The sequence below is a fragment of the Lolium rigidum genome, chromosome 2, assembly GCF_022539505.1.
Source record: "Lolium rigidum isolate FL_2022 chromosome 2, APGP_CSIRO_Lrig_0.1, whole genome shotgun sequence".
Lineage (NCBI taxonomy): Eukaryota > Viridiplantae > Streptophyta > Magnoliopsida > Poales > Poaceae > Lolium > Lolium rigidum.
In genome coordinates, this window is record NC_061509.1 from 157,629,082 (window position 1) to 157,642,712 (window position 13,631).

Sequence of the window (13,631 nt, forward strand, 5' to 3'; positions counted from 1 at the left end):
TCATAAAGTAATCAAATAATAATTTTGAGCACACAATGATCATTCAAATTATTACATCAATCAAACAAATAAACAAATGTCTAAACCAAATCAACAATAGTTTCGAAGTCATAAAACAAATAATCAAATGTCTCAACAATGAAATGGTAGGATCAAGTGTGGCGACGGCCATGGAGCTTCGAGTGGTGCATTTTCAGATCATAGGCGAGCTGGTGATGAGTTGTGGCATTCTCACTTTGTCGATGCGTTTCAAAGAAAGCTTCAACTATTGCTGGAGCGCTCACCAAAAGGGGTGCTGATTAATTTGCGCCGTCCAAAGACAAAGACAATGGCCGCGCACGCGCGCCAAGAGTTTCAAAGGGCAATCCCGCGTGCCCGCGAAAGCAAAATTGACAAGTAATTGCAATCTAGCTAGCTTGGTCAAGAACTATTGTGCCCTTTCCAGACATGTTCACTGCACAGGACGTCTCAAGAGTCCTCGACAAGATGTCTGAAAAGGAGGAGGTCGCGTTTACTCTTGCAGCCAGCACAGCAGAACTTGGTGAACACGCGCTTGCGAACGGCGCTGTCTGCTGGCGTGCTCGTAGGGTTCGCAACAGAAGACCGGACCGGCATGTCGCCTTCCGCTCGCCCTATTGGAGCAACAATCTGCTTTGCCAATTGGTAAAACGATCGTAAGCAATAAGCTGTTGTATCTGGCAAGCTGTAAAATTAACAGCAGGTTATGACGATGTTGCCCACTTTGTACTCTCCTCACATGGGTTTCATAACAAATTTATGAGTTGCTTCGCTAACCAGCGTCGTACCAGCAGATTACTGTATGGTTTATCGTGGCCGGCTGCCCATTTTTTCTTGGGATGAATGGCTGTCATGTTCATCTCGAAGAACAAGACAATAATTTTCCCCAATGCTGAACGGATGCACCAGGAATTGGTGGTTTATCGCCACTACTTTCTGGACGTACTATTACCAGTCAAAATCCATCTCTGTAAATATCCAAAAAGCTATATCTTGTTGAATCGGTGATTGTTCATGTTTTATTCGCACGGCTAAGCCCGAATCCAGCTGAAAAGAACCACACGAAAGGTTGAGCGCGAGTTGCAAGTGCCCCCAAGATGTAAACAGCGGAACCGACGGCTCCTGGAAGAAGCCCACGCGCTCCGTTTCTTCCTTCCTTCCCACCCGTTAATTCTCGGCAGAGCAAAATTTTCTTTTCTAAACAAAAAGCTACCAAGAAAAACGTGAATGAAACCGTAGAAAGCGACGTCCATCTCTTCTCTCGAATTCGCCTACTGCGAGCAGGTGGCAATGTCATGGGCCATAGGAGTAGGCTGCTAGGCGCTGTCTAGCTCTCTCACAAACTCCATGCTTCCCCATTTTCCTCCGCTTCCTCCTCTGCTCCTCCTCCTCCAGGAATAGAGCTGGAGGCCGAGCGGGGGAGATCGAAAAGATTTCCGACCGCTGATTGATTTTGGATTTTATCCCCTGGAATCCCGTCGTCGACGATGAGCTCCGAGCCCAGGGAGCTGCTCGGAATCGACCCCGGCGAGCTCCGCTTCGCCTGTGCGTTCTCTCCCCTGCATGTTTTTCTTTCTGTGGATAATTTGATTCATTTGTCTGCTGCTATTTCTGCACCAACGAGAAGGGGCTTGATTCTGATTCTGATGCTTCTCTTCTCTTGTTTTTTTTGTTCACTTTGAGGTTCTTTTTATAACGACTTTTTGGCGTCTTCCTAATCTATGACCATGTTATCTTCCCTCGCTTTCCTGACCTTCTCTCCTTTTGTTTCCTCGTGCAGTTGAGCTAAAGAAGCAGATCTCGTGCTCACTGCATCTAACAAACAGGACAGATGAATACATCGCCTTCAAGGTAACTGAATCCTTCTGATTACCGTTCATCTGTTTCCTTTAATGTCTGAGTAAAGTCTATACTTCTCTTTCTGTTTAGAAAGCTGATTACAATTGTGTTAAAAAATGTACAGTATTATAGCTACTAAATTAGCGTAACCTTAGGTCTGCAGGTTAAGACAACGAGCCCAAAGAAGTACTGCGTCCGGCCAAACAACGGCATTGTGGCACCGCGTTCAACATTCGATGTTCTAGGTAATTTGATTGCATTAGTTAATCACTGTGATGTGCGTGTTATCCTGAACTAACGGCTTTACAATATGCTAAAGTCTTATGCGCTCTGAATTGCTGGTTTCAGTAACAATGCAAGCGCAGCGGGATGCGCCACCGGATATGCAATGCAGGGATAAATTCCTTGTGCAGAGTGCTGTAGTGCGCCAGGACATCGCACCACAGGATATCACCGGAGACATGGTAATCCATCTTCACACTGGGCTTTTATGCTGTCAGTTTTCCTGCAACAATCCTAATGAGGTATTTGTGTAGTTTACCAAACGATCGGGCAATGTGGTGGACGAGGCGAGGCTGAAGGTTGTTTATGCCCCACCATCACAACAGGCTTCCATAAATGAGGGGTCTGATCAGGAAAGTATGGGCAGTTTGAGTTATCAAGAGGTAAAATCCTGATTACCTTTTTACCTTATCATTTATCATATCCTAGCATCCTATGGATATTCTTTGTTTTCTTACCTTCCTAAACTGAGAGATGTTCTTTCGTTGCAGACAACAAGAGAATTTGCAGAACCAGAAACAATAACCTCTGAGGTGAGCTCCCTTCCAACAAAACTCTTCAAGCTATGTCTAACACTGATTTTGGATGTGGTATACTTTATTTTTAATATCAGTCTTCGACGATAAATTTTTGCTGCACGTCGTTAGAGTGTTATGCACTCGAATCTTGCATCAAACTAGATAACAACCGCTCTAGACTTAACCAATTCTTCTTGGTAACTTCAGTGATAACTACTAGAGAGGTCTCATCTCATAGGTTTTGGTGTTTTTCAGAACACTAAGATTTCTGTTTTTGAAAAGTTCACCATTGTATATACAGTTTTGGTTTAAAATATATTTTCTAACATTCTGGATGAAAAAAGTAATGCAATTGTATTCTTGAACTGCATACTGTCATAACTCATTATGTGTTAATTCAATATTGTATTGGCCTATTTATGTCTTATTCGGTTATGCCATCAATTTGCGCTATGCAGTTGTTCTGTCTCCAGTCTCCACTCATTCCAATACCAACTGTTATAGAAATGTATTGATATATTTGTTCAATTTTAGTATCTTAGTTGGCATATGTGATCTATTTATGTATTATGGACTTCCTTTTAGGTATATAGTCATGTTATTTCCTTAATGATTGAAATGTGAATTTAGATGCAAACAATTGCTTGAATGGGGGAGGTGGTACCTACCTAATCACCAATGTTGGAACCTTGATGTGTCATTGTACTATATGTACTGTGTACCAAGGATTTTTTTTATAAAAAAAATCTACAAGTTCCGTGAGCAAAGCAATTGCGCCTTATGTGGAAGATATTGCTGCCTTATGTTGCCCTATAGTAGTGGTGCCAAAGAATAACACGTTGATCTTGTTTATTTATATATGTGTAGCCCTTGGCTTTAATTTCGAGGTTGAAGGAGGAGGAGAATTCTGCTGTTCAACATAACAATGAACTTCGAGAGGAACTGGTCCGTGGTTTATACCTGATTATGCAAACATTTTTACTCTTATTAATTGACCATACTGTAAGCATTAGATTCAAGATTCCTTCTGTCTATGCTGGCTTGTGACGATGCTTCGCTGCTCATTTGCTCTAGCTGAACATAATTCCACTTATCTTTGTGGCAAAAGTATCCGCTTGTTGCTTTACATGGACTAGACATGTTTTCACCTTTTGCATCTTCAGATACTATTGCACTTCATGATTGTAACAAGTGCACAAGTCTGCTTCTTTGATCTTTATGTTTTTGCTACTTTTCTGTTATACTGTTTTCTGCATCAGTGAGATCTCAATGCCAGCGTATAGTTTAGTTGAATGATTGACAAATTTATTGTATCTTTGATTGAATTTAACAGGATCTCCTAAGACGGGAAATCAGCAAGCAGAACGGTTATTTCTCACTAGTTTTTGTGCTTTTGGTTGCTATCCTGGGCATCCTAGTAGGCTATCTCATGAACAGACAAGCTTGTGTAAACATGTAGATTGTTTCTGTTTTCTGTGAAGACTTGAATATTATATGTACTCTCGGTCATGTTAGCCATCTGCCCCTTACCTTAGGATCTGACGCCTCTTGTCTTCTATTCATGCTAGCTACTATACGTGTATACCCAGTCAATAAGTCGTCTATCACCCTAAACTCTTCATATCTGTCCGATTGTTAGTGGATCAATGGTTTAGCCTATTCGGTTAGGAAGATATTATGGCTAATTATTTTCATCTTTTCACTCCTGTAAAGAGAATAGCTGCTATGGTACTATGGCTTCTGGTGTATATGTTGGATTTTTCTGGTATTGTATGGATACAGTCATACAGAAGTTCTCTTGGTCCTGGCGCAGTTCATTTTATAACAATGTTAAAGTATGTTTTTAGGCATAATCGAGACTGATATTTGATTTTCCCAGTATGTTCTCTTTTTATGCCAAGGTTTGTCCTGTTTGGAAATTTTGAACTGGGGCATCTAGACCAATGCAGAAGCCATGACTGTAGAATCATATTGTGATCTGGCTGACACACATGATGACATGATCAGCAGTTCAGCACTAGTAGTTCTTGAATTCAACTTGTGCTGTTGTTGAGACTTCACGTGTGCTGAGGCAATCAGTTTGGTTAATGTGGGTCTATGCTGATATTTGGTACCACATTAAACCAGAACACAGAATGTGCGTTTTGTGGGCAAAATATATTGTTGCTAATGCTAAGTAGAGGGAGTACAGTTGTACAAGAATCATGAGTCAGCAGGGGGGAGGATAAATACGAGTAGGACTTTCCATGGTAATGCTAAGCCCCTTGAGAAATTAAGAATATATATATTCACCAATGAGGGTGCAAATTGGTTTAAAAACAAGAATATATGCACCAAATGTCCAAAGACATGCAAATATATCTGCAGTTGTATCATACAAAAATTCTACCTGACATGGGAAGTAAATGGGTTCTTTTGGCAGGAGAGACCACAACGAGTTAGATATATCTGGTAATGATATGTTCATTTTGGGATTGCTGGACCCCTTCATAAGGCATATGTTAAGAATCTACTTAATCAGCAGCATACTTAAAGAATACTCTCCCAGACGGTTAAGAAAAAATAGACGCCCCATGCAAAAAAAAAAAGATACATCACACATTTGCTATGGATAGAATTGATAAAAGGGATAGCAAAACTGAACAAATATTTTAATTCCAGAATTTGAATAGGATTCCTAATATTCTTACAGAGTATATTGCCATATCTAAAATAATGAACGGAAATATGAGGTTAATAAAAAGAATCTTTGACAAGATATGAATGAAAGGGGATCAGAGATCTAAATCCATCTTTAACTTTTCTAGATGTTACACTTTAGAATATTTGATTCAATGAAACAAGATGTTGATATCACTACTACAAATTAGTATAACCATGAATCCTAAATAATTTACTAAACTTTATATTCATGACTTCGTGGAAGGGGAAAACAGAGAGCTCTCAACGTTTGCTATCCTTAGGCTCTAAAGCAATTTGTTCCCACCTTTCCACCTGCTTCGTTGACTTTTCTTTCTTCTTCTGCATTGCTTTGAATTCCTGGGGGCTGAAGGGAGGAGGCAGATCGCAGGGCCCTGCAACATTCGCAGACTTCACCATGGAGTCTTCCATGAACTTCCTCTCCCGGCCTATGGCTTGGCAGGCCAAAGACTCGGGACAGACCTCAACAGCTTCAGGTGGCTTGGTTGGCTTGAATCTTAGGAGCTTAGCATATTCAGTCAAGAGGTGAAACATATAGTCGTAGATATAGTCCATACTAAGTTCTTGTTGAATGAACTTGCTTGCTTGCTTTCCTATTTGCTGTGCCTATGAACAGTTTTGGAAGGAGAGGTGTGAGAAACATGTTCTAAACGTATATCACGTTCGCAGGAGGTTATGGTATGATATTTTCTAGTACAAAGGACCAATGTGTTTCAGCTAATACAAGAACCAGTTATGGTGATGTGTATCTGCTAGCTGTGCTTCACAACATACCTTTTTCTTGTGAGAATTTCCCCAGTCAACAGCGTGCTTTATGGAGCTGCACTTACTGTCATCTCGAACTGGCCAATAATGCTTAGTGGGCATCAGCACCCTTGAGAAGAAATCATAGTATTTTGGTTTAATCACCAGCGTCATCGAATCACAAGCTAGAATATACTTCTCACTGACTGACCATGCTGACCCTTCGATGTATATCTTGTACCTATCACCCAACATAACAATTTTCAACGGCATAACAAACAAGTCTTACCATACTTTTAACCAAAGAAAACAAACCTATGGGTGCATTGACTGGCCAAATCTGATTTTTTGTATCCTGCCTTGCTCTCTTTAATCCAATCCTAAATGTAAAAGCAAAAGTAGGCAAGCTAATCAGCCATAAGCACCATCAGAATTATTTTCTTCGAAGAAAAGCTGCGTTCTAGATCAGAAAGATTAAAAAACTGTAAAAACTGAAAGCATGCACTTGCGAGAATAGAATGGAATGTTACGCGAGTGCAGTGCAGCATATTCACAAAAGTTACCTGTTTGTAAATCCGTGCATTCCATTCTTGCTCACTGGAAACATTACACTTAACCAGCTCTTGCCTTATAGCTGCGACATCTGGATTCCCTTTCCAGTACGCATAAGGTTCTCTATTCATCCAACTCACCTTACTGTTGCCGGCATCCAAATCTTTCTGCAGCGCATCCCACGGCTTTATATTGATCTCAGCCCTATATCAGCATACAGAGTTAATTTAAGCATTTGCAATTTGTCTAAAAATCAAAGCATAAAGGAACAATGTTAATTTCGGTTCAACATTAACTATGAACAAGACAAGATGCTGAACTTCAGGAAAATGTACTGTTCTTCTCATTCGGTTCCCATTTGCGTTCATTGATTGTTCTCTCTTAGCTTCAGAACAGCGCATCCAGTTGATACTGAAGTAAAGATGTGCATTCGTACCTCATACATGCAGCTGTGTACTATGTACAGCAGCTATATGCTTACTGGACTTGACCATATTATGACAAATTGATTAGTTTGGTAAGTCCTTGGGTCTGTCAAAACTTATGTACTACTCCAAATCCGTGTCACATGAAGAAGAATTATTTGTACTATTCCTGGTAGTAATAACATGACAAACATATAGCAACGGCACAGGAACCACAGTGTATGATTCAGCTCAGCGATTCATTGCATTGTTCACGAGTAGCAACATGGATATTTGTTAGGAAACAATATAGGAATACACATAATGCGAAAAAAAAATGCAAGAGCAAAGCCAGGTAGGAGCAGTTGCTTACCATCCCCAGAAGGACCAGTCCGGGAAGACGACGTCGAGCGTCTCGTTGTCGCCGCAGTACCGGAAAAGCGGGGGCAGGTCGGTGGCGTTCTCCCCCTGGTACTCGTCGGCGCGGACGACGGGCCAGTCGACGCAGTCGAACATGAGGTCGAGGTCGGGTACGCGGCCCGGGTAGCGGCGGAGCAGCTGGAGGATGCCCCAGATGGTGAAGAGGTCGCGCGTCTGGAAGGCCGGCGCGATCCGCTCGATGTAGGCGCGGCCGCGGAGCACGACGAGGCGGAAGTTGGCGGTGGCGCGCGCGCGGTCGAGCATGGCGCGCGTGATGCCCCCCGCGGCGCGCCATGGGTGCAGGTCCTCGTGGATGAAGCGGAAGTAGGCGGGGCAGGAGGAGTTGGTGGCGGCGGTGGCGGGGATCGGCGGGGGGTCCGGGACGGCGGCGCAGGTGGCGTTGGAGGCGAGCGCGAGCGTGAGCGTCTGGGAGATGTTGCTGGGGATGTCCGGGTCGCGGGTGAGCGGCGGCGCCGGGCAGGAGATGGAGTAGGCGGGGCGCGGCGGCGCCGGGCCGGTGGGGAAGGCCGGGATGGAGGTGGTCTGCGTCGTGGTCAGGATTGACTGCGCATGGACGAATCAACGGTTGTCAGTAATTCCTGTTTGAAAAGCTGATATTTCGGAACAAATTTGAAATCCTAGTGTTCTAGACAAACCCAAAATCAAATGGCACATACTGCAACTAATGTCTGCTGTCCTGTGTGTAAATCATGCTAGAAACTAAATCCTTGCAGAAAGCCTCCTTACCTTATTTGATCTGACCATAACGTATACTCCCTCCATATTTATATAAATTTTATATATAAAGTCATTACATGCATTTCAATGCAAAATTTCATTTAACTAATAATTTGATAAGAAAAAGTTGCATGACACCAAAACCATATTGGTTGAAAATATCTTTTAAATAAGAATTCAATGGTATATTTTTGATGATATATAAGTTATATTTTATTGGTCTACTTACTAGTTAAAGTTCTTCCTTAAAATGTGTGATGAGCTTATATACAAAATGGATGTGGTGTATATTTTCTCGCAAAATGTCTATGATGAATCAATCTTGCAAATTTTTGTTCTCCAAAAGGAAAGCGATTCTATAAAATGATTCAAGTTATGAAAAGTCAAGACATCTCTGGTAGGAAGAGCGATCGATCCAGTGACTAGGGCGGTGTTGCAAGGATATAGTACAGTATAGCATCTACTGATGTCCAAAAGTATATTAAAACAGATAAGAGTACTAGGTACAAGAATTAATATAGTGTGCATGCCCCAATGTCACTCTAAGAAGGGAGTGAGCTTACCTACCGGCTTTGTGCGCCACTGATCCAGATTGGTGATTGCTAGATGAGTCTGCATGTATGTTGAACAATTTGTGCATCAAAACCCCGACACAAACATTCAGGGGAAGATCAAAGCAACATGCAAAGGAGACTTTGACTCACGGTGGTGGTGATCCAGCGTGCGGAGACGAGGACGCCGACGACGACGACGAAGAAGAAGAGGAAGATGGCGGTGGTGACCGGCGACGAGGCGCCGCCCTTGCCCCACCGCCGGGCGTCCGGGACGGCGGCGGCCGCCGCGGCCGCGGCAGCCGTGGCCATCGCCCGCCTGCTGGCCGCTCTCGACCTCCCTTCCACCTCTGCGTTTCCTCCCGGCGCGATCCTCGGAGCCAGAGAGAATTCGTAAATTGTTCCGTTCGCGGTGCTCTATATACAGTACCTCTGCAACAGTAGAAGAAGAAGAGTATGGAGGAGTGAGGCAGCGGTCCCCTGCATCCTCGGCGACGTTATTGCGAAGAAGAGAAGAAGAACGTTGCGCTCGCGCCGATCGCACAGGAGAAGGCGTCCACGTGTGCTCAGGGCGACGCGGTCAGAACAAGTTCGTTTCGCTCACGTGAGGTGGATGGTGACGTGGAGCTACCGCCCGTGCTGTGCTGGATTTGGATCTGTGCTAGCTCCCCTCTACGTGCTGCTCCCTACTACCCCTGCCCGGCTGCCCCTGCGGTGGCTCTGTCGCTATCCTTGTCCTCGTCCGTTCTCCATTTCTGGGTCAGGTTCGTCTTCATCATCTATCTCGAACCCGATCAGTCTCAGTCATGAACCTACGCATACTAATGTCTGATGCGGAACCTACGCATACTTCTCCATGATCATCGAAACGAGCTAATTCTTACATAGCCGCGTTTCCTTAAAGAAACGAATTTCGACGAAGATTTCGAAGGGAACCAAATGGGGGAAAATGGCGAACCTCCTAGGCGTCGTCGTCCCACATCACTCGGCAGCAGGTCCCCTGCGCGCCGCTGCTCGTCGCCGGATCCAAACGAGATGTGCAGCGACGCCTCCACTGGCACTCCACCTCCCGGCAACGTCTCGGATGACTAGGACCAGTGCAGCGTTTTCAGGACTGGGGGAGCTTAAGTGGTGGGGAGTGGTCTCAAGATGCGCGCGTGTCTCTCTGGCTGAATCTCGCTGGTTTTGGAGGGAACACGGAGGTCGCGGGGGAGGACGAAGAGGCCGGAATGTAAGGGGGAGCTTCCACTCTGACAGCCACGCATGGAGCTCCGCACCAGCAGCTGGCATGCTCCGCCCTTTCTGCAGCAGCGGGACTTTGTCAACCCAAGGCCAAGGGAGCGGCATTTCTTCTCTATTTTGTTTCTCTCTTTTGTTTTCTTCTGTTTTGGCGAGGAAGACGGGTCAAAACGAGAACCTGATTCGCGGGCGTTGGAGGTCCACAACTTGTGTATGATGCCGCGAGTACTAATGTTAAGACCATAGTTTAGATGATGTATTTTTAGCTTAGTAATTAAAAAAAAGTTTTATATATTCTGCCTCTCGGCGACGAATCTCCATCAATCGTCACGGCCAAATTGGGCCCGCCGCCGATTTGAATCGCCTGGCGCAGCGTGCGACCGCCGGTCGATTTCGGCGGGTCCCCGCGGCACGCACGGTTGCCTGACGAGCTCCACCGGGTCGCCGTCCATCCTGCTGGCCATAGAGGTGGCAGGACACTATCCCGCGACACGTCGGCGTCTGCATACATGACCGCTTACCGGCGCCCTTTCATCGCCTAATTTCAGAGCCCCCACCGTCCGCCAAGCTACTGCAGGGGAGGCGAAGCTTCTCTCCCACGTCGGCTCCGATTCTGCAACCACGCCATGACCACCGTCCACGGTCGGTCGATTATCACCTCTGCCGGCACAATGTGTTTGATTATCAGAGTAGTTTGCCAGGTTTCATATGTGTATGCATTTGTTGATGTGGTGGCATGGCCGGCGGTGACCTATTTTACAAATCTGTTAACACGCCATTTTTCATGATGTAAAAAATTGGCAATGTGATGTATATCAGTTTATATCAACACTCTTTAAGTGATCTAAAATAAATCATCTATTAAAGATGCTCTAATGAGCAGCACCAATGGTCATGAAACGATGTAGAGAAGGATTAGATACTAAATTATACATTAACTCCTGGCATGGGCAGAGTTCACATAATCGATGATGATAGGACTGTAGTCGGTGCGGCCAGTGCAGCGAGAATCCCACAAGCTAAATTAGATTAGCCAAAAAAAGTTGTGAGGAAACACAATAGTGGTACGTACATCTGGTGGGGAATGCCACTAATGTAGCCCGTACCAGTGGCGCGTACCGTCATCGCACCACTATTGGTTCCAATATAGGTGGCGTGGCATTGACAAGCAGCTAGTATTACCTGTACTAGTGTCTTCGGATCTTCAATCCTCATGGAGCCAGCATAATGAAGCTGAGGGCAAAGTTAAGTGGGAACTTGAGAAGAATGGCAAATTCTCAATCAAATCTATGTATCTTTTCATTCTAAATCCGGGGGTTTTGGATGGTAGGATGAGTGAAATGTGGAAAACGAATTGCCCTCTTTCTTGTGGCTTTGTTTCTGGGGACAAATTCAATCAGCTTGAGGAAATGACCGGGCTCTATTTTGTGTGTAGAATGTGGTAGTATTCCAGTGGCCAGATTGGTCTGATGCGTGTTAAGAGATTGTTTTGAGGTTAGCTCTGTTCCCAGAAACAGAGATGAGTTTGTTGCAATTTTTCCCAAACAAAAAAATAGCAAGAATAATCATGTTGTATGGTTTTGGCTAGCTGTTGTTGCTTGGGCACTGTGGCTGACCAGAAACGAACGGATTTTTCAACATAAAGTGTTGTTTAATCCTTTGCACCCGCTTTATCGTGCTTTATCTCTTATGTTGCACTGGAGGCCGTTGATCAAGACTAAGCGTCGAGCGGCTACGGAGGAGATGATGGAGGTCATTGACAGGAAGCTGAGAGAGATTGGCTCGGCGAGAGTAGGAGTTGGTTAGGGACTTAGTTTCCTGGGTGTGCTGTTTAGCGAGTTGCAAAACTGTGTAGTCTTGGAGGTTTTTGGTTGTTTTTCTTGTTCGTGCATGTGTCACCGTTTTTGAGCTTGAGTATGCTGGGTGTGGTCGAAGGGTTTGTTAGCCGATCGATCCTGTTCCCTGGAGTGTGTGGCCGTCGTGCTGTAACAGTTGATAATGTGTGAACCTTGGTTAGCTTTCAATCAAAGCTGGGCGCCCTCCCCTCTTCTGGGGTCGGGTTGTCTTGTTTCAAAAAAAATCCTAATGGAGCTTCATCGGCGGTTATTCCTTCTTCCTCGTCTCTGGGACATATGTGGTTTTCTTAACCCATTCGGCGACTTTCCGTCCACATCCAGCAACGTCAGGCCAGCTCAGGGAGAAGCGGCAGCGGTGGCGCACCGTCGATACGGTCTGGAGGTCACTACTAGGAAAACATTTATATGTATGAATGTATTCTGTGGCATCCCTAAAAGTGCGTGCACCAGGAAAATATTTTTGTGGCGCATATGTTAATATGCTCCACAGAATATTTCAACTTCTGTGGCACATCAAACAGTGGTGCGCCATAGAATTCTTGCTTTCTTTGGCGCATGTAGCCATATGCGGCACAGAAACTTTGTGGGGCCCAAGTAGGATCCGGTACTGCACATGGGTGAAGGAAATTCTATGGCGCATGTTGGCATATGCGCCACAGAATTCCATGTGGGGGCCCACACCTGATAGTAGCAGGCCACATTTCTATGGCGCATATTAATATGCGCCACAGAAGTTCATCTTTCGGTGGCGCATGTAGGCATATGCGCCACAAAATGTGTGAAGTAGATCTATTTCTCCTCTCCTCCACTTCTCATCCTCCTCCACTTCTCCTCCTCTGATACGTCTCCGACGTATCGATAATTTCTTATGTTCTATGCCATATTATTGATGATACCTACATGTTTTATGCACACTTTATGTCATATTCGTGCATTTTCTGGAACTAACCTATTAACAAGATGCCGAAGTGCCAGTTCCTGTTTTCTGCTGTTTTTGGTTTCGGAAATCCTAGTAACAATATATTCTCGGAATTGGACGAAACAAAGACCCAGGGGCCTATTTTTCCACGGAGCTTCCAGAAGACCGAAGAACATACGAAGTGGGGCCACGAGGTGGCGACACCACAAGGCGGCGCGGCCTGGGGGGCCCGCGCCGCCCTATGGTGTGGCCCCCTCGTCAGGCCCCCGACTCTGCCCTTCCGCCTACTTAAAGCCTCCGTCGCGAAACCCCTGATGAAGAAAAACCACGATACGGAAAACCTTACTGAGACGCCGCCGCCGCCGATCCCATCTCGGGGGATTACGGAGATCTCCTCCGGCACCCTGCCGGAGAGGGGATTCATCTCCCGGAGGACTCTACACCGCCATGGTCGCCTCCGGAGTGATGAGTGAGTAGTTCACCCCTGGACTATGGGTCCATAGCAGTAGTTAGATGGTTGTCTTCTCCTCATTGTGCTTCATTGTTGGATCTTGTGAGCTGCCTAACATGATCAAGATCATCTATATGTAATTCTATATGTTGTGTTTGTCGGGATCCGATGGATAGAGAATACCATGTCATGTTAATTATCAAGTTATTATACATGTGTTGTTTATGATCTTGCATGCTCTCCGTTACTAGTAGAGGCTCGGCCAAGTTTTTACTCTTAACTCCAAGAGGGAGTATTTATGCTCGATAGTGGGTTCATGCCTGCATTGACACCAGGACGATGACGAGAAAGTTCTAAGGTTGTGTTGTCGTTGTTGCCACTAGGGATAAAACATTGGCGC

The 13,631-nt window shown here is 45.1% G+C and overlaps 2 protein-coding genes across 2 annotated transcripts; one reads left to right on the forward strand and one right to left on the reverse strand.

Moving 5' to 3' along the window:
- The first annotated feature begins 1,453 nt into the window (after window positions 1-1,453).
- On the forward strand, window positions 1,454-4,405 carry LOC124687539 (vesicle-associated protein 1-2-like). The gene is made up of 8 exons (XM_047221313.1): window positions 1,454-1,563; window positions 1,799-1,869; window positions 2,021-2,102; window positions 2,206-2,321; window positions 2,394-2,522; window positions 2,631-2,672; window positions 3,525-3,602; window positions 3,991-4,405. Exons 1-8 carry the CDS (start codon window positions 1,506-1,508, stop codon window positions 4,114-4,116), a joined length of 702 nt encoding a protein of 233 aa, XP_047077269.1. The 5' UTR covers window positions 1,454-1,505; the 3' UTR covers window positions 4,117-4,405.
- A 905-nt stretch (window positions 4,406-5,310) lies between these two features.
- Window positions 5,311-9,078, reverse strand: LOC124690249 (O-glucosyltransferase rumi homolog). Its single transcript, XM_047223659.1, has 7 exons — window positions 8,920-9,078; window positions 8,783-8,827; window positions 7,431-8,041; window positions 6,665-6,857; window positions 6,417-6,481; window positions 6,132-6,342; window positions 5,311-5,963 (listed from the first exon to the last, which is right to left on the reverse strand). Exons 1-7 carry the CDS (start codon window positions 9,076-9,078, stop codon window positions 5,601-5,603), a joined length of 1,647 nt encoding a protein of 548 aa, XP_047079615.1. The 3' UTR covers window positions 5,311-5,600.
- Window positions 9,079-13,631: the final 4,553 nt, after the last annotated feature.